This window comes from Passer domesticus, chromosome 22, assembly GCF_036417665.1.
Source record: "Passer domesticus isolate bPasDom1 chromosome 22, bPasDom1.hap1, whole genome shotgun sequence".
NCBI lineage: Eukaryota > Metazoa > Chordata > Aves > Passeriformes > Passeridae > Passer > Passer domesticus.
The window spans coordinates 4,635,960-4,660,223 of NC_087495.1; the positions used below are offsets into that span (position 1 = coordinate 4,635,960).

Here is a 24,264-nt window from a genome sequence, read left to right on the forward strand (position 1 = left end):
AGCAGCACAAAACCCCAGAAACATACAGTGTTGTGAAAAGTATTTATTAGAATTAAATTTTCCTTGCTATTTTCAGTTTGTTGTAGAAATTAAAACAAGAACCACGTTTTCCAGCTGCAGAAATGCTGCTTTTCAGCCAGCTTTAGTCTGCGGCTGTTTACAAGACAGTATAAGTTTTCACTGCCTAATAAAAACAATCATCTGTATTCCATGGCTGCAAGCAACAACACTGTGAGAGAGTGGAGCAAGTCAAGGAGGTTTTGGAGAAGAATATGAATTATCTCACCCGGAGAACAAAGCATAGACGGACCCTGAGCACCGAGGGAAATTGCACAACAACGTGCAGGCGAGTCTCCAAACCTGCATGGTTTAACTGGGGGATTTTATACTTTTGAGAAAATATGTGTTTCTTGAATATCCCCATAGGTACAGTCTTGCCACTTATTTCTGCGATTTAAATTGTTGCTTCTGTTTTTTAAGGCCAGGCTGAACAGACAACCATTTAATCAGCCAAGTTGGATGGAGGAGCACAGGTACCACTGAGACTCGTGGGACAGCTCTGCAACGAGTAAGAACATTAAAGGCTGCTATAAAGAAACAAGCTCCTGTGCCCTTAGATGGACAGAATTATAAAAATCCCCACAGCATCCCCAAAGCACTGAATTAACTGGAGAAGGAGCTGTGTTTAATGTGATGGATGAAGCCCGTGGGCCCCATCGTGGGGACGTGGCCGTCAGGGCACCGGTACCTGCCATCGCTCCCCGCAGCACCTCCCTGGGAACATCAGACAGGATAATTACGTACTTAAATCTGGGTGCTTTACTACACAGAAATTCATCTGCTACCCTCAGAGTCCTTGAAGTTAAAGAGGGATTTGAGTTACTGACATAATTTGTTCCCTGAGGGCTGTGGAAAGCAGAGAGAAGAACATCTGAATAATAACTCTTCGACCACGTCTTGAATGGGAGCGAGCGCTGCTCCAGAGTGAGACACAATGGGAAGCAAACGATTTCAAATGTTTATAAGCTACATAGCTCCCAGGCAGGATGGGGCTGGGCTTTTCCCCAAGCAGCAGCTGGGAGGGAGGTCAGTAAGTTCCCTTCAGAAACTGTAATTGCAACCTTCCAATACTTGAAGGGAACTTACAGAAAAGATGAGGCAAGACTATTTACCAAAGCATGTAGTGACAGAACAAGGAGGATGGGTTTAAATTGATAGAGAGTAGGTTTAGATTGGATATTGGGAAGAAATTCTTGGCTGTTAGGGTGGGGATGCCCTGGCACAGGTTGCCCAGAGAAGCTATGGTTGCTCCTGGATCCTTGTAAGTGTCCAAGGCCAGGCTGGACAGGGCTTGGAGCCACCTGGGACAGTGGAAGGTGTCCCTGCCATGGCAGGGGGTGAGACTGGATGATCTTGAAGGTTGCTTCCAACCCACCCCATTGTGTGACCTGTGACGAGCCGCTTTGGGCTCACTTTGCCAAAGCTTCGTTAAGGTGATGCTGTCTGTGGTCCACGCTAGGGGCTGCTGTGTGTGAGGGGCTCCAGTGTGTGAGGGCCTGCAATGTGTGAGGGGCTCCGGCGTGTGAGGGGCTCCAATGTGTGAGGGGCTCTGGCGTGTGAGGGGCCCCGGCGTGTGAGGGGCTCTGGCGTGTGAGGGGCTCTGGCGTGTGAGGGGCCCCGATGTGTGAGGGGCTCCAGTGTGTGAGGGGCCCCGGGGCTCCGGTGTGTGAGGGGCTCCGGTGTGTGAGGGGCCCCGGGGCTGCGGTGTGTGAGGGGCTCCGGCGTGTGAGGCCCGTGAGCTCCCCGCCCTCTCTGTGCGGGATGAGGCTGCCCTTTGCCCGGAGCCCTTTGTCGGTGCCCTTTGCCCGGAGCCCTCTGCCCGGTGCCCGCAGCCCATGCTCGCCCCGGGGCTCCTGAAGGAAGCTCCACAAGATGGCGAGCGCGGGCCCGCGCGCGGCCCAAGATGGCGGCGGGCGGCGCGGCGCAGGGCCGGCGGCGCTCGGACACCCGCGGCCCCGCTCGTCCGGCCCGGCCACAGCCACGGCACCGGGCTCGGCGCTCCGCGGAGGCGGCCCCGGCTGCCGACCCCGCACAGCCCGCGGGGGAAGCCGCCGACACGGCGAGCCCGGTAGGAGGCACGGGGCTGGGTGGGATGGTGTGGGAGGGAAAGGCCGCGGGGCTGGGTGGTCACAGAGTGGGGGGGGATCTCAGGTGATTATTAACAGCTACAATCTGAGCATCATCATGTGGGAATTGTCAGGGGAATTGAAATAAATTTATCGGCGTTCCCGCTCCTCCCACGACGTTGTTTGTGCCGGTGCAGAAATACAGGGCAGATTTAGCTGCTCACCTTGCTGGGTGATGACAGGCCTGGCACAGTAATTCCCATTAGCATCATCCTTAAGAAAATATGAACATGGTGATTGACCTCTTCCGGTGCTAGTTTATTCTCTGAGCAAAGCGTTTTTCTCTTGCTGGTGATGGACTGTACATTGTGGTTTATGTAAGCTGTCTGCTCCTCTTTTCCTCCCTTTACGTGCACTTTCTACTAATTACTTTTCTTAGAAGGTTTGGATCAAAATGCCACTTGTGTGATGGAGCCCTTCTGTTACAAAGCCAGCTTTGTAACTAAAGAGATGAGGTGATTATTTTTTCTTCTTTACTTCAAGTGAGCTTTACAATCTTGTCTTTTTTTCCTAACAGTGTTCATCACATGAAGCTGCTGAAGGACGACCTGCAAAGAGGATGAAATACGAAGAAAGCAATCTAAAATCAGAGCTAGAGGGACTCACGTGTGAAAGTGGAAACCTTGCTGCGCTGGGGGAAACACCTAAAACGTCTGATGGGGATGGAGGTTCAGAAGATCCAAGAGACATCAGTGTAATCCAACAGGAAAAAGATGAAAGCATCCCAGAGACTGACGAAGGGAAGCAGGAGAAGGAGCATGGCGTTTCTCTGGAGCCACACACGGTGAAATCCAGCGGTGCTCCATTAAAAACGGGTGGATACCTGCACCACTACCACGTGTTCAGTGAGGAGGAGAGCAGCTGTGGGAGCTGTGACGGGGCCACCTCGGAGGACGCGGATCAGCCGCGGAGGCCGATGCTGCTGGAGCACAGCAGTGGCCTCTCGGATGAGGACAGCAACCAGCCCATGCCAGTGCACCGCTTCTTTGGAGATGTTGAGCTGGTGAGATGATGAGTCTGTTGCTGCTTTAGACCCAGCCCTGGTCTACTTAAAATTTGCCTCAAAACTCTTGGTGAATTTGGCCAGTAGTGTTTGGCCCTGTACCCCAGCTAAAACTGTCTCCATCAGAGATGAAATTTCTTGCCCAGCTGAATTCATTTCAAGTGTAAAATTTTTCTTATTTAGACTTTTTAGTCCAGTTCCATGAGATAGGTATTTTTACTGATAATGACATTATGGAGACACAATATTGTTGGCAAAATAGATTTTTGTTGGTCTTTGGTTCTTAACAGAATCACAGAACAGCTTGGGTTGGAGGGATCTTAGAAATCAGCCAGTTCCAGCCCTGCTGCATTGGGATTGTTTGGAATGGAAACTGATTTGTGTCTACCTCAGCTTTTGAACTGATCCAAGGGCCAGAGCTTTACATTTGAATCCCTTTGAGAAGCATAACTTTGGGGCAAGTCATGCTGCCACCTTTTAGGTGTTTCTTGTGGTGCTTAGGGAGCAGTGAGGATTTGTTTAGGGAGCCCTTCACCCTCTGCCAATCCTCCTCACACCAGTGGAAGGAATGCCAACCCTGGGAGTGCCCATGGGTTTGGTTTGGGCACACTCCCCTCAAAGCCCCACAGCTTTACCTTCATGCCACTGCTCCCAAGCTGAGGCTTGGTTCCTGTGTCAGCTGAGGAGGATGGGAGCTGGTGGAGGTAGGAGTTCTAGTTCTGCCTCCACAGACTCTCCTTGTTGATTTGATCTTTTCCTTCCAGCACCTTCCAGCAGTTGTGCTCCCGAGTGTGACGAGGAGCAGGCGAGAAGCCAGGAAGCTGCATTTCATTGCAAAGGAAGATGATGAAGAGGAGGAGGAGGAAGAGGATCATGTCTAACAACAGACTGTAAACAAATTAAACCCTTCTTCTTTCTCTTTGTGACCACATGGCAATGGCTGGGTCAGTAACATAAGGTGTCTTTGTCTTTTCTCAGGGAGAGAACTGGGAGAGTTTGTTTTGCTGGAATTGGCAGATACAGTATTCCAGTGATTATCTGGGGCAAATACTGAATTTTCAGTGATTTGGAAATAAAGTATAATTGAGCACTTTACCACTGATATTTGAGAAAAAAACCCCAGGGAATATAGAAGTTCTTATGGCTTTTTTGTAAATTTGAGCCTCTATCTTGAGAAAATATTTGGTTTCACTCCTTTTTTTTTGCAAAATAGTCAAGAAAAGGATGCTGGAGCAAAGTTGTTTAATTCTGCAGTCTGTGGCATCCAGGTAATGAAGGGGCCAACTGACTCCCTGGTACAAGGAAGGTCAAAGGTCTTCCTTGTGTGGGTTGTTTACACCTAACCCAGGACCAATTACACCTCTAAAATGCAGTTCTGCTGGCAAAATGAAATGCAGGATGTCAGAATGGATTCAGTGTTCTCATCTCTGCGAGTTCAGCACATTTTCATTGCACATCAGCTCCCCAAACACCCACCCTGTGGTGCTGCCTCCTCCCTCCACCTGCTGCTCTAAGTGTTGTCCTTCGTTGATTTCCAACTGGTTTCCAGCAGGGATTTTGGAAACAAATGCTTTGGTGATGATACACAACAAATACCGTCCCTTTATGGACAGAGGGAGATTGCTGAGGCTGTGGGACAGCCCCCTCTGCATGTTTAAAAAACAAAATGAGCAACCTGAGCCAATTCCAGGAACTGTTAATTCACCCAGTGTTTGTGGGAATATTTCTTTGAAAGTGTGATTATGCAATAAGCTTCTAGATATTTATTGTTATAGCTCCTTCTATGTTTCTAAAAATAGAGAGAAAATGTTATCAGCAGATGGTTTAAATAAATATTAATTTCTACAGCTAGAGCTTGTTAAACATTCAAAAGTTGTAAGGCAAACAAATTGCATATGCATGGCATGGTAATGCATTTCCATTTCCACTCCAGCTGATGCATTGTTTCTGTCAAAGATATTTCTTGGCTCCTTTTCACTCTAATTCTGTAACACGGAAAAATCCAGATTTTTTAATTGCATATTCATAGTTCCAGCCCAGCTCTGTGTTGCAGCAGCTCCTCCCAGCATTCCTTCAGTGCTGTTTGCTGCTGGCTCTTTCTAGCAAACACAGTTTCACACAGACATTCATTTCACTTGCAAAATGCATTTTCAGCCACACAGGTGACACTGTGTTTGTCACCAGAATCCTGCCCAGTGTCAAAGAGTGCAGGAAAGATCAATTACATGCAGTGGAATTAGAAATCCCATGTTAAAAATGCACCTCCTAGCTTTTCAGATTGCAGGTTTTGGGAGGGGACTGAGTTTGCTGTTTAAAGTAAATCAATACTCTCTGTAGCAAAGCTTCCAAGACCCAGTAATTTGGGGCTTGGGCAGAAATATCATTTCCACACAATTTCATCTGGACTAACAGGTCCAGGACCAACAATATGAGGGGAAAATAGAGCTTTTCCTAATTATTTACAGAGCAGTAAGTAGCTGGTGCTCAATTCATAAACACATTTCCCTTCATGCTCTGTCACCCCTGATTAATGTCTTGTGTACCTTTATGTACTCACACACACACAGATGTGGGGGCATTTTTTATTTAAAATGTTCACACGATCTACATTGACAATCCCAAAAGTTCAGTTGCTATCAGCTGGTATTAAAAAAAAAAAATTCAAGTAAAAAATTGAACTATTCCTGATTTGTTGCCTGAGGTAGGAAATGTTTTACCAAAACAGTGTTCTCCAAGGCAGTGGGTAAACATTACTGTAAACATAATCATTATAGCTGTCCTTTCTGGTGGTGTGTCAAGCAAACTCAGGCTGGAGGCAGAAAGTGTTAGAAAGGAGAGGGAAATCAGCAGGGAAGATGGCAAACAAAGGTGGAAAAAGCCAAAAAAAAAAAAAAAGCCATAGCCTTGCTCTTCTTTCTAGGAGATGCACATCTGAAGCAATGGCAAAGGGGCAGGTGGGGATGAGGGCAGGAGCTGCTGCTGAGCCACCTTTGGCATTCCTGAAGCTACCTGAAAAAGGCACAGATAAAACGTGATCCTAAATCCTTCTTTGGTTTGATCTCCAGAGGAACAGGAGTCTATGAGCCCCTGCAGGTTAGTTTGTAAAAAAAGTTTTGTCCAAGTTTCATTTCTGTGTACTGTGAATTTTGGGCCAACATTGGGCAGAGATGACAGGGTAGAATCAGAGTCAGCCTCTGGCTCATTTTGTACCTTTATCACACTTGATTTGAGGGAAGCTTGTAAGGAGTGGGAAGGCAGGAGAGGACAATTAAATGGGATATTGGAGTGTGCTTTGTGAGGCTCAGGTTTGGTTACCCAGCCAGTCTTGTGCCAGGGATTCTCAAATAGTTCTTATTTAAGAAATTGGAGCTATTTAAAAACAACAGGCTGACATGATTGAAAAAGGCAGCAGGTCCCTAACAGAGACAGCACTAGGAAATCTCATGGGTTTGCTTCCTCTTTCTGTAAATTCTGGTTTTGTCACAGCTGAGGTTATGATTGGTTTTCTTATGGCAAGCAATATGTACGAGTTTTAAATTATCCAGGGTAAACAGCAGCTGATAGAAGTATTCCCAGTTCACTTCTCTCCCGTCTCGTGTTTTGACAGCTTCTGCCAGTTCTGGGACAACAGCACGTTTCTTCTCAATTCTTGGGGACACAAAAGAGAAGACAATATTGCCATCAGGAGTTTTTTCAGAATAATCAAGCCTCCATCTTCCTTTCAGAGCCAGGCAGAACTGGAATTCTTTCTCCATTACTAGGCATATGATTTTTTTTCCCCAAGGAAATTAGTTTAGCAAATCTTGTTTACTTCACACCAACATTTGAAATGGTTCAGAGGGGGTTCTGCCGGAGAGGAGAATTCACACGGATAGTGCAGTGAGGAGGGGTTTGCTTCCATACACAGAAAATCTGCACAGAAGCAAAGCAGCTAATGAGAGGCAGCATTTCATCTGTCTTCAGGGTTTTGTTCTCACAGCAGCTGCAGCATCCCAGCACCTTTTCTCAGCACATATTCACAGCAGAGCTGACTGCACAGCGCGGGGAAGGGACTAAGGCTGAACCTTTCTGGTGAAGCTGAAGGCCACAAAGCAGGTAGGTCTGGATTAACATTTTGTACATACACGTGGTCGAGGTTCCAGGTGCTGAAGAGGATCCTGCTTTCCCTGTTGCTGTAGGGGTTGATGGAATGCTTACACGGGCAGTCATCTCTGTCAAAAGGGCCCTGTGAAAGGTGTCACACTTGTCACAGCATGGTCCTGCCACATGCTAGTGAGCCAGAGAGATCCTACACCCACATCCCCCCAGCCTGACACTGCACCCAGGAAGCTGTTTCCTTCCTCTGGTGCTGAGGGGCGGATGGGATCAAACTGAAGAAAGGGGAAGTTTAAGTCAGTTATGCAGAAGAAATTCTTCCCTGTGAGGGTGGGGAGGCCCTGGCACAGGGTGCCCAGAGAAGCTGTGGCTGCCCCTGGATCCCTGGAAGTGTCCAAAGCTGGGCTGGATGGGGCTGGGAGCAAACTGGGCTAGTGGAATGTGCCCCTTTAAGGTCCCTTCCCACCCAAACCATTCGGTGATTCTTCAGGAAGGCTGCAGGTACCTGACAGGAGAACCACCCCTCCGCGGTGCACAGGCGTGCTGCCTCCTCCTCCTCCCTTCTGTCAAAGTAGCACCCGTTGTACTTCACGGATTTCAGTTTATCTGCCATCAGGTCCATTATCCCTCTGTAGGCATCCTGTGCTGCAGGATGAACGTTTGAAATAAAACCACTAACCTAGAGGGAGGAAACCCAGCAATCACTCCTCAGTTCCTGTGGCAGCCTGAGGCTCTTTTCTACAATCACAGCTGTAGAAATACTTTATATTCCTGCAGCCACAGAACTACTGTTACAGCTTGACGTAAGTTACTTCAACAGAAACTTTTACCTCTCTCATGTAGCCCCGCATTCTGCTCTCACAGCTATGCCGCAGGTAGCTGGATTTGTTCTTGAACCGAGACTCCAGCCCTGGAGGGAATGAGATTATTTTGTACCTCAGCACAGCTCCTGCCCAGCTGGGAGCTCATGCTGGCTTTCCACTAACTCAGGTTGCACAGGTTTTTTAATTTCCCATTTTTATTTTACTGGTTCAGGACTACCCTGCTCTTAAACACTTAAAAGAATGCTGTAGAGCATCTGCTGAGAGAGCAGTAGCTGGTATTGTTATGTTTCTTGTCACTCTCTATGTGGAATGCCAAGACATTGTGAAAGGAAAAAAATTGTTGGGGAAGAACTGCAGTAATGGCTTGGGAATGGGAAGGGAGACTTGCAGATTGTAAAGAGATCATAAAGCACAGTTAGCTGGCAGAGATGTCCCAATTATCCATATACTATTAGGAAATCATTAAAATATCATAAATGCAGATTTATATTAATGAGGGAAATCCATTCCAGAGTTATCTTTATTAAACCAATAGGGAACACCATTTAAAAAAAAAAAATTCAGCTTTGATACTAAACTACTGACACATTTAGCTTTAAATACTAAATGTGCATGTATTTTAAAGAAATCTAATTACACGTGCCAATGGAAGGGATAACTAAAGCCCTGACCAAGTCCCCAATCCCACCAGCCAGAAGAGCTCCCAAACTTTGCTTTAAGAGCAACAAAACTGACAAAAGTGACTTTTCAGAGAAGAGCAAGACCCGGGAGTCCCGTAGCAGGTTCCTACGGCAACAAACTACCTTCAAACCATTTCTTATCATCCTCCCTGTTCTCGGCCAGGATGTTTTCGCTCAGGTTGTGGATGAGATCCGCCAGCAGCTTCTGCCTGTGGGGAGCCCGCTCGTCCGTCAGCAGCCTCCGCGCAGCCTCCACCAGAGCGCCCTGCTGGCTGCAGAACGCGGCCAGGAGCAGCTCGATGTCGCTGGCACCTGGGGCAGGCGAGGCGGCACCGGCTGAGCCCCCGGGGCCGCCGCTGTCCCCGCGCCCCCCGCCCGGCCCCGCACTCACAGCCCCGCCAGCTCTCCCCGGGGCCCAGCAGCACCAGCTCCGTCTGCGGCGGCAGCGCTCGGAAGTAGCTCTCGGTCAGCTCCGTGCCGTCCTCGTACAGGCACAGGCGGCTGCCTGCCAAGGGAAGCTGCCCCGCGGGCGGGTGAGACCCCGGCTCCGGGTGAGACCCCTGCTCTGGGTGAGACCCCGGCTCCTGGTGAAACCCCGGCTCCGGGCGGGACCCCGGCTCCGGGCGGGCGAAACCCCTGCTCCGGGTGAGACCCCGGCTCCTGGTGAAACCCTTGCTCCGGGTGAGACCCCGGCTCCGGGCGGGACCCCAACCGCAGCGGGCAGCTCCAGCCCGGCCCGGAGCTGCGGCACCCGCTAGTCCCGGCCCCGTCCAGCATCGCCAGATCCGCCCCGCATCCATAAGCAGCATCCCAGCCTGGTATCGTCCCGTCCCTCCGGCACCCGGCAGCCCCCCGCCCGTCCCGCACCGTCCGGTCCGCCCCGCACCTGCAGCAGTCGGCAGCCCTTCCTCAGCAACCCGCGCAGGCTCCCGGCCGCCACGCCGAACTTCTGCGGGCTGCCGCAGCCGCGCAGGCGGAAGGGCCGCAGCGGCTCCGCCATGCCCGGCCCGGTGCCGGGGCCGCTCCCGGGGCCGGGGCCGCCCCGCGCAGGCGCCCCGGGGCCGGCGGGGCGGTCGCGCCTGCGCGGCGGGGCCGCGTTGCCATGAGAGCGGCGATGGCGCCGCGCTGAGCCAGGTGCGGCCCGGCCCGGCCCGGCCCGGCGCTCCCCCCGCGCCCCGCTCTCCCTCCGCCCCGGGGATCCCCACGGGCCCCGCCGGGCTCCCGCCTGCTTTGTCCGCCGCCCGGCCTGGCTGTGCTCCCGGAGCGGCGCGGCCGTGACCCTTCGGGCCTGCGCCGGCTGCGGGGTTGCGGCCGGTGAGGGGAGGGAGGGACGGGGCCGGGGTGGGGCAGCGGTGCTCCCGGTGCTGTGTCCCCGGCAGTAGCCACGGTGGGCGTGTTGCTTTGCCAAAAAGACTGAACTGACCTTGTGCTTTGGTTTTTGTTCGCGTGACTCCGACACCCAGAGCATGGTGCAGCTACAGGTTTGGTTGCTCCTGGATGCACTTGGAACTCTTAGTTTCAAGGTCCGTCTTGGATTAGGAGGTTTAATTTATTGGCAGATTGCTCTGCAAGTGATTGAAATCCTCGTTTTGCTCAGCACTGATCAAACCCCCACCAAAAGAATATTTAGGGTGCCAGTGTTAATTAAAGGGAATATATATTTGCACTCATCATCTACTGACCCAACAGCCTCAGGATGCAATTCTTTGACTGTGGTGCCTCAGTGGGTTTTTGTCTCCCTTCCAGGGATGAGTTTAAGCTTGAAGGCCGTGGCTGTGACCAGCTGCTCTGCCCAGGATGCCACACAAGATCGGTTTCACGGTGGTCAGCTCGTCGGGACACGAGGATGGGTTCAGTGCTCGGGAGCTGATGGTTCATGCGCCGACAGTGAACGGGTGGCGCTCGCCCAGGTACTGTGGGGATGGTCTTGGAGCACTGAAGTTCAGAACCTCCAAGTTTAAAATGAGTGGCAGAGGTACCACGCATGGTCAGAGCAGTTTAGAGGATCCCAAACCAAACTGATAAAACAAAATAAAGTTACTTTAATCCCTCAGGCTGGAGGGGAATAAAGCACCTTGGTTAACACCTAAAGGCACTGCATTGTGTTTAAATAAAGTCCTGGAAAATGAAAATGGGAACTGTTTTCGTTCTTGGCAGTCTTGGAGTTGGAACTGCTTTGGTTTAGTATGAAAAATCCATTTGCCTCAGCACATCTTCTAAACATGTGTGGGGCACCTGAAGATGTGCACTCAGTAAAGGGAAAAGTGTTTCCACTCTACTCTTGGGATTCTTACAATATTTATAACGTTGGCTTACAATTCACAACTTGAAAGTTCCATAGTGAAATGTTGCTCGAGTTGGAAGTGAAGTCCACTTTAGAATGATGATTGAATTGAGAAACTGTGTCTCTTTCAGGCTCTGCCAGTACCCCCAGGAGATCACCCTGCAGCTGGTGGAGAGGTGTCGGATCCGGAAGCTGCAGCTGCTCGCTCACCAGTACATGATTGCGAGCAAAATTGAGTTCTACATCAGTGAAAGCCTGCCTGAATACTTTGCTCCCTATCAGTCAGAGAGGTTTCAGAGACTTGGGTGAGACAGAAAGTTCTGGATCAGTTTATTGCCTTGATCAGAAAAGCTTCAGGGGAAAATAATACTCAGTGTGGGCTGTGTGTGACTGATCATGCTGTGTGAGCAGCTGGGAGATCCTGGACTTGTGTAGATCTGTGACAAAGCTGGAGATGCAGGAGAATTGTCTTGCCATGTGGCAGCACAGTTATTTCAGTTGTGAGGTTATGAGGGAGGTTTCACAGTTGTTTCAGTTGTGAGGGAGTTTTAAACCTGAGGGTCAGAAACCCACCTGTGTGTTTGGATGTATCCTGTGCTCATGTGTTACTCTTTCCTTCCCAGTTATGTCCCGCTCTCAGACAATGAGAAGACTGATTTCAGAGCTCGAGAGTTGAAATCTGTGTACATGGATGCAGTTGGCCAGTACCTGAAGCTGATTTTCCATAAAAATTATGTCAATAAATACAACTTGTATGGCCAGGTGAGTTAGAAGTCCTTACCTGGTAACCTAGGTGACACTTCCATAGCAAAGAGCAGGCACAGAAATTTGCTCCCTTGATTTGTAGAAGCAAAAAAATGTTGGTTGAAAGCTCCTGTGTTTATTTAAGTTTGTTTTAAAGCACAAAACACAAATGACAGGTTAGAAGTGAGTTGGGATCAGGTGGATGTACCTCATCCAGAGCAAACGAGTCAAGGGCACATTCTGTCACTCTTGTTTGTGCTGAGGTTTAGCCACACAGCAGGGTCAAAGGAATGAGCTTACACATTTCCATTTTCTGTGAATTTCTGCAGGTTGCCCTGGTAGCTGTGAACATCATTGGGGATCCAGCAGACTATGGCATTGACAGCATGAGCAGTGTAAGTCCAAAGCATCCCAAAGCATCAGTAAAAGGACAAAAGCATGTCCTTTTACTGATGCTCCATTTCTTCAAGTACAGCTTCCTGGAGTAATGGGATGAACCTTTCTTGTGCCAGTTCTTCAGCAGAGCTGTGTTGCATTAATTTATTTATAATGTTCTCTTAAAGCAAGAAATTTGAGCCTAATGTGGGAATACAAAAAATAAAATATAATCAGCTGGGACATTTTCATTGTCTCCAGGTTCTCTTGCTTCAATGTGCCCCAAAACACAAGTGCTCCACATTGCAGAGCTGATGTTGGTTGTGGCAAGTCAGAATTCTGTCTTGAACACACACCCACACCCACACACCCACACACTCACACACACACATACACACACCCCTGATGCTGGTGAATATGCATTAAGATTTTTTTTTTCACCTTTCCAAAGCCTTCCAGAGAGATGCTGATAGATCACTACTTGGGAATTAAATTGGATGACCCTGCCTTAGATGGAACTTACATTGGGTAAGTTTGTCCTTTGCATGTACCCTGGCAAAACCTCTGCTTGGTGTAAAGCACTTGTTGATGTCTGTGTTTTGTTAATTCCCTGCTAATGAAAAGAGAAGCCTGCCTTATTGTGGTTTACTTGATTCATTTTCTGCCTTCAGGAAACGTGACTCCATTTCCCCTCTGGATGATTTGGCCTTTGACATGTACCAGGACCCAGAAGTGGCTCAGATAATCCGGAGGCTGGATGAGAAGAAGAGGGAAGCTGTGCATCTCGAGTGCTATGACCACGCCAAGAAGCTCAAACAGGCCATTGCAGACTTGCAGAAGGTGTTGTTGGAAGATTTTTTGACACCTAAGTGGAGCAGAGCTCCATTGGCCCAGCAGGGCCTTGCTGTTTGTGTGGAATTGTAATGATTTTCGATATATTTTTATCAAAAATGAAAATATTAATTTTAAAATCAGATAGCTTGGTTGAATAATTTGGCTGGAAGCAATGCAACAAGTAGAGTAGGGTGATTCCAAGAAGTGCTCAGTGAGTGATTCCAAGGAATGCTCAGTAAGATGATTCCAAGGTGATTTGTGCCAATCCTAGGTGGGCGAGCGGCTCGGCCGGTACGAGGTGGAGAAGCGTTACGCGGTAGAGAAGGAGGATTATGACCTTGCCAAGAAGAAGAAGGAGCAGATGGATGAGTACAGGCTGAAGGTGTACCAGCAGCTGGAGCTGCACGACCTCCTGGATGCACAGCTGCTGGTGGGTGCTGTTAGGCCAGACTCAGGAGGGTGTTCTAAATAGAAATGGCAAAGCAACCAAACTTCATTCACAGGTTAATGGAAACTTTGAGATTTACTCAAGCGTTTCAGTTTTCTCTTTGGATTGTGTATTTCTTCAACCTAAGACTCTCAATGTGGTGTTTTATGAACATGGTTAGTTCTCTATAAATCCCATTAAACTGTTGAGGTCTCAGGAAAATGGCATTAGAATCCTGAATGTTTTGCATAATTTCAAGACTACCTGATACAAATGAATAAGGTATTTTCTCATATTTTGGAGGGGTAGAGGAGGCTTAGGGGGATATCAAGGCTAACCACACAGAATCCGTGTGATTTTTTGTATCCATACAGTTATGTAATGTGCTCAGAAGAGGAAGTTTTATAATCTCTCCACACATGCACCCACACAGAATTATTTTCTGACTGTTTCCTAAAGCTGCATCCAGTGGGAATGATGACACACCTGTGAGCCAGGTTCAATATTTACTTGAAATCACCAGAAGCCTGTTGACAGAGTTGTGGCTGTACTGACTGATTTTAGCACATATTTAGCCTTGCTGTAAAAATCTTCTTCCCTTTCTCAGATCCAAAAGCCACCTGAGTTGCCTTTGGGATCTGTGAGTGGCACTGAGAGCCCCCAGAGCTGCCCTCCTGAGCCTGCAGACCCACCCCAAGGAGAGCCCCTGAGGGCAGAGCCTGTGCTGGAAGAGCAGTTGGTGGATCCCCTTTGTTCTGAGCCTGTTGCTCCCTACCAGTCCCCTCTTTCTCCTCGGACTCAGCCCACAACCTCCAAGGAAGTGTTTTCCAAGGAAAATGTGAGTAGTGTTCCCTCTGTTACTACAGAAACCTGTCAGAGCAAACAATCTTATGTCCAACCTTCCAAATAATGTGGTTATTCTCATGGTTAACTGGGATGTGATGCTGCTTTGATGTGAGAAAATTGCACTGAGGCGAATCCAATTAGTGATAAAACCACTTCACATCTGAGTCATTTCCAGAACAACAAAATTTATCTTTTCTGCTAGGTTGAAATTTTACCTTATGATGAGAGACCTCTCCCAACTACCTGCAAGCAGGTGGATGCAGCTGTTGCCTGTGTTGAGCCAGAGGTGACTGAGGAGGATGTGGGTGATACTCCAAGGACTGGCAATGCTGGGGAGCCACAACCCACACAGAAGGCACTGAGGGAAGCCAGCCCTGTTGTGGAAGTTTTTGGAGAGACTTTGGTAAAAACCAGTAAAACAAACCCAAAACCCAGTAAAACAAACCCATGGGTTATTGTGCTCTGTGTTGAGAGGATTTTTATGTGTTTAGAGCTGCTATTTTGAAATCTGAGCTTAAAATTTGACCTTGGCTCTTTGGGTGCCTGTTTACAGCATTTCTACCAATCTGTAGCTTTGATATTGATTACTTGATGTGCTGATAAACAGACAGGATCCAGCAGACTGCTTTAGGGTATGGACCCAGAATACCCATAACTTGCCACTGTCTTGCAGGGAGAGAAACCCTCCCTGTGCCTGGAAGGGCTCCATGAACCTGACCTGTTAATCCCATTTCACTCATCTCATTTCAAAATGTGTGCTTTTAATAAAGCCACATTCCTGTGGGGAACATCTGGGGACTTCACACTTCAGTTCATATGTTCTTTTGAGGCTGGTTCTCTATAAAAATGTTAAATATGAATTGAAATATCTGTAGGGACTTTTTAATAGATAGATTTTTCTGTGCTCAGGTTTTAGAAGCATATTCCAGAACTTGGTCATGTCGAGAAGATGCTTTACTGACTGTGTACAAGAAGCTGATGGAAGTGTCAGTGGACACTCCAAAGGAGGATTTAAGGGACATGCTGAGGGCTGCTGTTTTCCTTGCGAGGAGGGCCATCAAAGACACTGTATCTTCAGTAAGTTGGGATAAGTTTGGTGCTCCAGTGAAGAACTGGCAGCCAAAATTGTAGACTCTTGGGGTTAGGATACTTTGAACAAATAGTTTATAAAGCTACTGTTGAATAAAAAAAAAACAAAACCCAAAACAATTCCCCTCAAAACTCCCAAAACAACTGGGAAATGTCTGGAATTGAACAGATGGGGAAAACTGCCCTGGGCTGAGCCATGAGCTGATGCAGTAAATGTGCAGTGAGGTTGATCCTTTTTCTTTGTTAAATGTGAAATACAATGAAATAACTTCTAGTTTCTAGCTCAAAGTACTGCACTTATCTGAAGGACACTTGAGCATCAAATAAACCTTAAATAAGAAAAGAAGAAGATCAATCTGGTACTCTTTATGAAACAATTTCTGAAGCCTTTCACCTGAGTCCTAGCAGCAGGTTTTGTGGAAGACAGTTGTCTGAAGTAGCTTCCATTAAGGGTGTTACTGTAATTCCAGATTAAGAACAGATCTTGTTGCATTCTCTGAAAACAGGGGGTTCTGTGCTGTTTTTGCTCAGTGTTTCCTTTTTCCTCTTTAACTTAGGTTTTTCAGGCTTCCCTGAAACTTTTGAAAATGATAGTTACCCAGTATATACCAAAACACAAACTGGGGAAGCTAGAAACTTCTCATTGTGTGGAAGCAACCCTGCCACATTTGCTTTCCAGAACAGGAGACTCTTCGTCCCGCCTTCGTCTTCTGGCTTCAACCCTCATCCAGGTGGGTGTTCCCCTTCAAATTAGGGAGCTCATAGGTGAGAAACACCTGAGCAGAGTGGACTGTGGGACCAGGGTTGGCTGCTTTGAAGTGTTATAGTTTATCACAGAATTTTAGAATCTTATCACAGAATCTTATCACAGAACAGCTAGGGTTGGAAGGGCTCTTTGGAGATCATCCAGTCCAACCCTCTGCCAAATCAGGGTCACCTGGGGCAGTCTGGGGCACCTGCTGCTGCTGCAGGTGTGACTCTTGTGTTCTTTACTGCAAGTTACAGAGATGAGAAAACTCTGCTTTGCAGAGACAGGTAACTGTCCTTATCCAGCATCTGTGTGCTCACTGACTCTGTGTGTTTCTAGGAAATGGCACTGTGCCCTGAAGTAAAATCTCTCCAGATTATTCCAGTGCACCTGCTTAAAACATTAAAACCAAACTCCCCAACACACCTGGCAATGAGTCGTGTGGAACTGGTGGAATCTCTCTTGGGAGCCATGGGGACTGAAAACTCTGGGTTTACTGTCAACAATGTCATGAAGGTAAGAGGTTGAGGTTACAGCACATGGAGGATTTTCTGACGGTTTCCTGGGGGCTTGTTGGCTTTTTTGGAGTGCTTGAGAGTTCCTGGAGAGGTGTGTTCCCCTCATCAACAGTGCTGGTAATTTTAGTCCAGGTTGGACAGGGCTTGGAGCAACCTGGTCTAGTGAGAAGTGTCCCTGCCTTGGTATGGGGTGGAATGAGATGAGCTTTAAGATCCTTTCCAACCCAAACCACTCTGGGATTCTATGAAGCAAGATGTTAATATCTGGAAAAAAGAACCAATGAGTTAAAAAGTGTTTGCAAAAACCTGTCTTGTATGAAGATTTCTCCTGCTGCAGGAAAGTCTTGGACTAATAAACCAATCCTTAAAAGTGGGAGAAAAGAGAGACATCATTTTTTTCTCATTATTTCCAGTTTGCCACGGGAGCTCTGGAGCACAGGGCTCATGAGGTGCGTGAGGTGGTGCTGAGGATCATCTTTGCCATGTACAGGGAGCACAGGGCAGCTGTGCTGGAATATTTCCCTCTGGACGACGCCGGCGCCCGCAGGACCGTGCGCTACAAAACTCTCTTTGAGGGCTTTGCCAAAATCGATGGGAAATCTTCTGAAGGTCAAGTGAGGGTATGTAAGAGAGGCAGAATGTACAGGGCCACTTCAGACGTGGTGTTTGGCTGAGTGGTGTCCTGATTTCGTGGCTGGATTGGACAGTGCATGGGTAGCAGAGTGTAGTATCCCATGAACTCCCTCCCCAGCCAGTTCCCAAGGGCGTTGCACCACAGAGTTTGTTCCTCCTGTGGGGACAGACAAGACTGCCCCATGACCTCTGCCTCACTCCAGGTGTGTGTTTAGTGTTCCTTAGCATGGATAGCTCAGTGTATTCCCTGTACTCACTCCTGGGAATAAAGCCAACAAGGAATGCTGAGATGGACAAGCAGTTTGGAAAAAGCACAAATGCTATTTTCTGCTGTCAGTCCTTGGGAACAGTAAGCCCAGAAGCTGTGCCAAGTGTTCCTTTCAGGTAGTGTAGAGGAATTTGGGAAGAGGGAGCTGTCACTGTATCACAGCCATCACTTAACCAAGCAGGACATTTCCTGTCCTGCATCAACCACGAGTTTTGTGCTGATGTGTTTTGCAATCTCTTGGGTATGAGGGATGGTACCAAAGCTTTTGGAGCTGACAGAGTATTTCCTGCCAGGTACAGAGAAAAGCAGCAGCAGAAGCAGAGAAACAGACACAGGATGTAATGCAAATTCTAAAAGGCTACCCAGCAGCTCTGAAGTTAGAGTTACAAGCAGAGGTTGAAGCTGAAGAGGTGAGCATGTTTCAGTTTAAGGTTGTTTAATCCTTTGCTCCTTGGATATCATGGACTTAGATAATGGGCATTGGTGTTGTCTTATTGAAAAGAGTGAGAAACTCTAGACATACCCTTGGTGACTTTTCTCCTCAGCAGTCCAGCTTAAAATCTGGGGTGTTGTTCCTCCTAACTTAGTGTAAAATTTGAATAATATAATATAATATAATATAATATAATATAATATAATATAATATAATGTTATGTAATATCTATCATACCTTTATAATATAAAATAATACAATAATACAAAAATTTTAATAATACAAATAATACAAGTGATTTTCCCTAGAACCAGAAGCATGAATGTTGTAGTGCATTGGCACTGCTTCTAAATTTTAAATTCCAGACAGAAATCAGAATACTGAATTCCCTTTCTGTCTGGAAGGCAAATTTCTGAGTTAAATTTCTTTGTTTGATAGGAGAAAGAATCTTATTTTCAGAAGACAGAGAATCAAGGTAGGTAGTTTCAAATAAGTTAAGAAATGTAGATGAATTAAAACGTGATCTTGCTTTAATAGTTCTCTCCTTACAGGTTACCAGGTATATGAAGCTACAGCAGCAGAGATTCAGGAGGAGCTTTCCTCTGTTGCAAATTACCTGGATAAGTAAGTGAGATGAGCCTCTAATCACCTTAAGCCCTTGATGTCACCTGTGAGCTCCTAACAGTAATAACATTTTTCCAGTAGATCAAAGCTAATTCCTTCAGCAGTGAAACAATAAAGACTAAAATCTCTTCTAACAGATTTTAAGTGGTCACCAGTCAATCCTAGGTGCTTTTCTTTGAAGTGCTTGGATAGTGTGACTTTGTACTTTTTTTTTTTCTGAGTATTTGCTTGTGGGCTAAGAAATAGCCACTGTTTAATGTTCAGCTGCCAGTGTCAAATAAGGGAAAAATATAGTGGGGCTTTTCTGGGTGTTGTAAGGGGAGGGCATAGAAGAAGCCCTTGGAAATTCTGGAGCTAGGAAAGCCAGTTTTTGTGAGGTGCTCTCAGAACTTCTGTAGAATTAATCATTCTCTAAGAAAAAAATGCTCTGTGGTTGTATTTACAAAGCAAGTACCTGCCCCATCCTAAGCTCAGCTCTACAGAGGGAAAAGAAACTCTTCAAGATATGGGGTGTTTTTGAGAACAGTTTGGAACATAAGGATCAGGGCTCATCTGTTTCTCTCTGATGTCACTGATGTTTGTATTTTTTCCCAGCTTGTGTATATTTTGTGGTGAAAGGAACGAGACCTTCACTGAGGAAGGGTTGGATCTGCACTACTGGAAGCACTGCCCCATGCTAACCCGCTGTGAGCACTGCAAACAGGTCAGACTGAGCTTCCCAGAGCTTCTGAGGCATGGACTGCTCTTATTGTGCTTTAGAGGCACTGCAAGATATTTAACACTTGGGCAGGTGAATTCTGAACACACCCGTGGGATTTGGGTTGTGCTTTTGGAAAAGAGCACCAATGGAAAATGAGTTAATAACTGAAATTAAATTTTCCCTTTGTCATTTTGGAAGGTGAGGCTGAGCTGATGAATCCCATCTCTGTTTGCTCAGCACAAACCTTGCTGGCTGTGTTGCAGATGCTGGAGATCTGCAGCCTGACAGAGCACCTGCTGACTGACTGTGACAAAAGGGGCAGCTTTGGGAGGTGCCCACGCTGCAGAGAGGCCGTGCCCAGGGATGAGCTGCCCAAACACATAAAGAGCAGGATTTGCAATCGTGAGTAGCTCCAAACAGGAAGGTGGAAGATCAGACATTCAGATTTCAAACACCAGGGATCTTTGGCAAGTCAGGCTGTTTGTGTTTCAAACATAGGGATCTAAGTAAATCCTCAGGAGGGAAAAGGTTTGGGATAAATGCCTGAATTTTCTGGTGCTTGGCCTCTGTGAATGTGTGGTGGGAGGGTGAGTGAGAAGACTGGAAAATCTCTTCCATATCCCTCTAGATGAAGCACTATCCCAGCACAGAAAGGACATATCCCTGTTTTGGAGTGAGTTCAGAGGAGGCACCAAGTTGATCAGAGGCATGGGTCACCTCTGCTGTGGGGAAATGAGAGAATTGGGATTGCCTGGAGAATAAGAGGCTTTGGGGTGACCTAATTGTGACCTTCCAGTAGGGGCTGAAGGGGCTACAAGAGAGGTGGGGAGAGGCTGTTTAGAAGGGCCTGAACTGACAGGACAAGTGGGAACAGAATGATCTTTAAGGTTCCTTCCAATCCATGTGATTCTGGGTTCTGAGATTCTTTTTTATATTGTTTTGATGAAGATGATTAAACACAGGTCTTTTTTGGGAGCAGTTAATGGTAATGGGGCAAGAACTGGGTTAGACATGGGGTAGTTTTATGCTACTTGCTCTGCAGTTCTCTTCTTGTGTCTGAAATTAGCCTCTCTTTGCAATTCTTACATTATTTTTCCAACAATTTCAGCTGCCAAACCAGAACATGTGGCAAACCACTGCCCTTTGTGCCATGAGAACTTTCCTCCTGGAGAAGAGGTGAGGCCACCCTTCACACTGGGCAGATGTTGTTATGGGTTGGTTTATTATGAGGGACCTTTCAAGATATATTAAAATAATGGAGATATTAATTTCTATTTAATAGCAAGGAGTTCATAGTTTGAAAAAGCAGGTTAAAGTGCTGTTGATACAAAGTGTGTACACAATTAATGCTAATTTTGCTGGAGTTGTGCTGTCATTGCTTTGTAATTGACTTCAGGCCTGGAGATATCACCTGATGAACAGAGATGGCTGCAAAATGAACCAGCGGAGGACATCCCTCCTGAACAAAACCATTCTGGTGCAGCCTGGTAAGACATCAGTTCATGATAATAACATTTATACTTTTTACTGTGTTAGCTTTGCTTAAGAAAAGTGTTACATCCCCAAGAGCTGGGTCTGTGCAACTCCTGATTTGCATTTGGGTGAGCTGAGTGAGGGTTCTTGTGCTGGAGCAGTGTGCCTGGGGAGCAAATTCCCAAAATCAAGCAATAACAGTTATGTTCAAAGAAGGACACGAGCTCAGCTGGTGAGGAAAACTGGCAGATTTGATAAATTGATCAGTTCAGGGATTTTTTCTGCAGAACAGGATGACCATGAATAGAACAATCAGCTGAACAGTGTTCTGGAAAGCTCCTGAATGCTGACACAGGAACCAGAGCCTGATTTAGCTTTTAGTGTCCAATCAAAGGTTGCTAATCTGATCCTAATTACAGGGTGAACTGAACAGTGAGTGCTGTGCACTGCTTTTCCTTTCCAGTGCAGACTCAGGAACCTGACAGATTTATCATTGTGCAGCTTTTTCACCATCAAAGAGACATTGATGATGTCAGGTGGTGTTTTTTTCAACAGTTGCCTTTATGAAGAATATGGAAAATCCTTTTATTTCCAGAACACAAAAGTTAAACAAACTGTTTGCAGCACCAGAATTTTGGCCAGTAACCTCCAAACCTTTCCTCCTTCAGACTCTTTGGAGTTTTTTAGTCAGCTGTGTTCAGAGTTCATCTCTCTGAGCTGTGCTCTGCTCATACCTGCACATCACTATTCCAAATTCCTGGAAAGAGCTGTGGAATTGCCCATTGCAGCTGACCTAAGTGAATCAGTTTAAACTTAGCACTTTTCAGTGTTAAACTGGATCCACAGTCCTGTCTGTCTGTCCTCAGCTTTGCTGTTTGTACTGGCTAATGAGATAGCAGTCAGTTATTAGTTTGTTGCTGCTTAAAATTTGGAAATGGAAGCAAATCCTGCCTGGATAAGCTCTGATTCCAGAGCTAATTGCTGGAGGGAGGAAAGGAGCCCTGAGCATTCAGTCTGACCACTGCTGGTGTGGAACTTGCTGAGGCTCAGTGCCTGCCAGCTGCTGGTTGCTTCAGTCGTTCAGACTTAACAGATCTTGGGAATCAAAACAGTGGAATTAAATTCACTCCTGGGACTAGATGTGCTTGTAATAATGATCTCTATTTTTCTCTTTGCAGCCAAAGTAGTTGGCCACTATTTAAGGAGACCAGGTCCTTCAGGAGCAAAGTTTCAATCTCCTTCAATAGGAGGCAAGATCAGAACTCGAGGGGGCTCAAATAAAAACGCTGGCAAAACATACTCCAAGCGATGACAGGACAAGTATTTCTTCCTTTGTCTGAGTAACTGGGCACATGGCTGTTCTGAGCTATCTAAAAATTGTAGACAACTTGTATCATCTTTTACGTGGGTTGTTTTTAGCCTTGAGCAGTGCCTGGTGTGATCCCCACGGCGTTGCTGTCACTGCAGCATTGAGCTTTGCTTTGCTAGGAATGCTCATGTTGGAAACACCAAATATTCTGGGACAAAAAGATTATTTTGACAGAGTACTATGCTCTTCTTTCCAATCAGTCTATAATTTAATGGGTTCAAAGATACTAATTATGTCAGGGGAGAGAAGTCTCTTTCCTGGTGCTCGAGGAACAGGAACCACAGAGGGGGGAAGCCTGGCCTTGTGTGTGTGTCAGATTTAGGGTTCTAAAGGCAGCAGAGCTGCACCCAAAGCACTGCTCAACCCCAGGAATTTGCAGCAAATTGAAAAGCCAGAGGGCTGGCTGGATGTTTTCCTGTGTTGTGCCACTGTGCAGTAGGTGACAGGACATTGTGGCCTCTCTCACTGTGCACCAAGTGCCTTAGGAGCCCTCTTGGCAGGAGGGTTAAAATAAACCCTCCCAGTCTGTGTCACCAAGAAATGGCCCCCTACAGAAATGAAAAAATTATCTTGGTTGGGTCCTGAAGAGCTTGCATTAGTAAATGTAGACCTTTTTGCCTGCTTTAGTGCACTTTCAGCTCAAATACTGAGCTCCTCTAGTAAGATATTGATTAAAATAACCATGCACAGACTGGAGCACGTGTCTTGAACAGCTTCAGAGAGACAAAGTCTATGAAGACCCAAGGCATGAAGCTTTGTACCAAAGCAGCCATTCTCACATCTCTAACATTCTCTCTTTAACATTCCAGCTGTTGCTTTCCAGTCTGGAATTGGTACCATGGGCACAGGAATGAGTAGTCATTATAATTATGAGGGGAAATTTGGGGGTTTTTGCTCCCCTGGAGTGACTTTGTGGTGTTGTTGTGTATATAGAGCTGATTTTTCTAATACAGTTTTTCTAGTTTGCCTGCAGCCTGCCTACCAGCTTATGGCTTTTCCACGTGGATCAGTGTGCTTGGATTTCAAAATTCTTTGTATAAATTGTTTCTCTAACTCTTCCAAATACATATTTCAATATTTATGCACACATTAGGAACATATATATAGGTATTTCTATTTTCCCTTTAGTGACATGGGTTCTTATTTGAGAGCCTGATTCTCTATGCTGAATAAATAATAAATATATCAAAATAGCCATTGATCTTGCTCAGAGGTGTAGGATGAAAACTACTCTGTGGTACACTAAGGAAATAACTTAGTGGTGATAAAATAGCAATTTTTTAGAATGTGAAAGGACCCTTTTGGAGTACAGTAGTACCACCAGTGTCATGTTTAAAGCTGGATTTACTCCTTAACAGCCTGGGCTTGCTGCAGTGGCAAAATAAACACTGGAGTGAAAACACCATGAGGTTTGGTGCTGTGCCACCAAGTCTTGTGCAAAATGTTCCAGAGAAAACCCATTGCACAGCTGTGGGTCTGGGCAGTGAAAGAAGATCTGCAAAGTGTTGGGCTGGAACCTGGATTTGGCAACAATGGGGAAAGCAAGGACATAGTGTGCTCCTGAGCTCAGGGCTGGTTCTGTGTGATCTCTGTCCATTTGAGCTGTGCCTGAGTGTCAGCTGAGGTGTTTTCATGTGTCGCTGCAGAGATGGCTCCAGAGCAGCCCCTGTCCATGTGTGGAGGAGTTGATCTCATCCCAAAGACCTCTTGGTGTTCTGCTACCCCAAGAGAGCAATTTATAATGATTGCATGTTCCTAACTGCTGGATGAGCAAATCACATATTGAAATCTGGGAGATTTTATCAGGAAAAGGAGTCACTTGTGTTAAATGTCAGTTATTTTTATTGCACATATTTAATAAATTACTTTAGCCAGTCTGGAGGGTATGTCTGCATTTTCCACCTGCTACAATGGAAATGGGTACAGAGTGGGGTGAGGCTGTGGTACCTGTGAGTGCTGTACGTGTGTGAGCTGAGCCTGTGGGACCTGTACCTGTGTGTGAGCTGTACCTGGACCTGTGTGAGCTGTGCCTCTGGGACCTATATCTGTGTGAGCTGTGTCTGGACTTGTACATGTGTATGCTGTACCTGGACCTGTGTGACTTGCACCAG

At 46.7% G+C, this 24,264-nt stretch overlaps 3 protein-coding genes across 4 annotated transcripts; 2 read left to right on the plus strand and 1 right to left on the minus strand.

Annotated features, from left to right (window-relative positions):
- Positions 1-1,938: 1,938 nt before the first annotated feature.
- Positions 1,939-5,040, plus strand: C22H1orf174 (chromosome 22 C1orf174 homolog). The gene is made up of 3 exons (XM_064397518.1): positions 1,939-2,128; positions 2,704-3,189; positions 3,954-5,040. The coding sequence occupies exons 1-3, from the start codon at positions 1,964-1,966 to the stop codon at positions 4,068-4,070; spliced, it is 768 nt and encodes a 255-aa protein (XP_064253588.1). The 5' UTR covers positions 1,939-1,963; the 3' UTR covers positions 4,071-5,040.
- On the minus strand, positions 4,403-9,842 carry DFFB (DNA fragmentation factor subunit beta). Of its 2 annotated transcripts, XM_064397516.1 has the most exons (7): positions 9,675-9,842; positions 9,180-9,306; positions 8,912-9,100; positions 8,115-8,194; positions 7,790-7,963; positions 7,314-7,414; positions 4,403-6,837 (listed from the first exon to the last, which is right to left on the minus strand). In XM_064397516.1, exons 1-7 carry the CDS (start codon positions 9,786-9,788, stop codon positions 6,621-6,623), a joined length of 1,002 nt encoding a protein of 333 aa, XP_064253586.1. In that variant the 5' UTR covers positions 9,789-9,842; the 3' UTR covers positions 4,403-6,620. The 2 variants fall into 2 exon arrangements, with proteins under 2 accessions (XP_064253586.1, XP_064253585.1); XM_064397515.1 differs by lacking the exon at positions 9,675-9,842 and having other exon boundaries at positions 9,180-9,667.
- On the plus strand, positions 9,832-24,029 carry CEP104 (centrosomal protein 104). The gene is made up of 22 exons (XM_064397514.1): positions 9,832-9,922; positions 10,535-10,698; positions 11,204-11,377; positions 11,696-11,834; positions 12,146-12,211; positions 12,643-12,719; positions 12,863-13,031; positions 13,297-13,455; positions 14,060-14,290; positions 14,501-14,701; positions 15,208-15,375; positions 15,945-16,118; positions 16,475-16,651; positions 17,067-17,273; positions 17,848-17,964; positions 18,426-18,462; positions 18,539-18,611; positions 19,206-19,314; positions 19,575-19,713; positions 20,420-20,487; positions 20,708-20,798; positions 21,963-24,029. Exons 2-22 carry the CDS (start codon positions 10,586-10,588, stop codon positions 22,094-22,096), a joined length of 2,823 nt encoding a protein of 940 aa, XP_064253584.1. The 5' UTR covers positions 9,832-9,922; positions 10,535-10,585; the 3' UTR covers positions 22,097-24,029.
- The last annotated feature ends 235 nt before the right edge of the window (positions 24,030-24,264 follow it).

Coding starts and splice junctions, on each gene's coding strand:
- CEP104 (XM_064397514.1), top strand. CDS start 10,586: ATGCCACACAAGATCGGTTTCACGGTGGTCAGCTCGTCGGGACACGAG. Junction 14,291..14,500: donor AAGTGTTTTCCAAGGAAAAT/GTGAGTAGTGTT, acceptor CTTTTCTGCTAG/GTTGAAATTTTACCTTATGA. Junction 15,376..15,944: donor TCAAAGACACTGTATCTTCA/GTAAGTTGGGAT, acceptor TCTTTAACTTAG/GTTTTTCAGGCTTCCCTGAA.
- DFFB (XM_064397515.1), bottom strand. CDS start 9,597: ATGCTGCTTATGGATGCGGGGCGGATCTGGCGATGCTGGACGGGGCCG. Junction 9,101..9,179: donor CGGGGAGAGCTGGCGGGGCT/GTGAGTGCGGGG, acceptor CGCCTGCCCCAG/GTGCCAGCGACATCGAGCTG. Junction 7,964..8,114: donor TGCGGGGCTACATGAGAGAG/GTAAAAGTTTCT, acceptor TCCTCCCTCTAG/GTTAGTGGTTTTATTTCAAA.
- C22H1orf174 (XM_064397518.1), top strand. CDS start 1,964: ATGGCGGCGGGCGGCGCGGCGCAGGGCCGGCGGCGCTCGGACACCCGC. Junction 2,129..2,703: donor CCGCCGACACGGCGAGCCCG/GTAGGAGGCACG, acceptor TTTTCCTAACAG/TGTTCATCACATGAAGCTGC. Junction 3,190..3,953: donor TCTTTGGAGATGTTGAGCTG/GTGAGATGATGA, acceptor TTTTCCTTCCAG/CACCTTCCAGCAGTTGTGCT.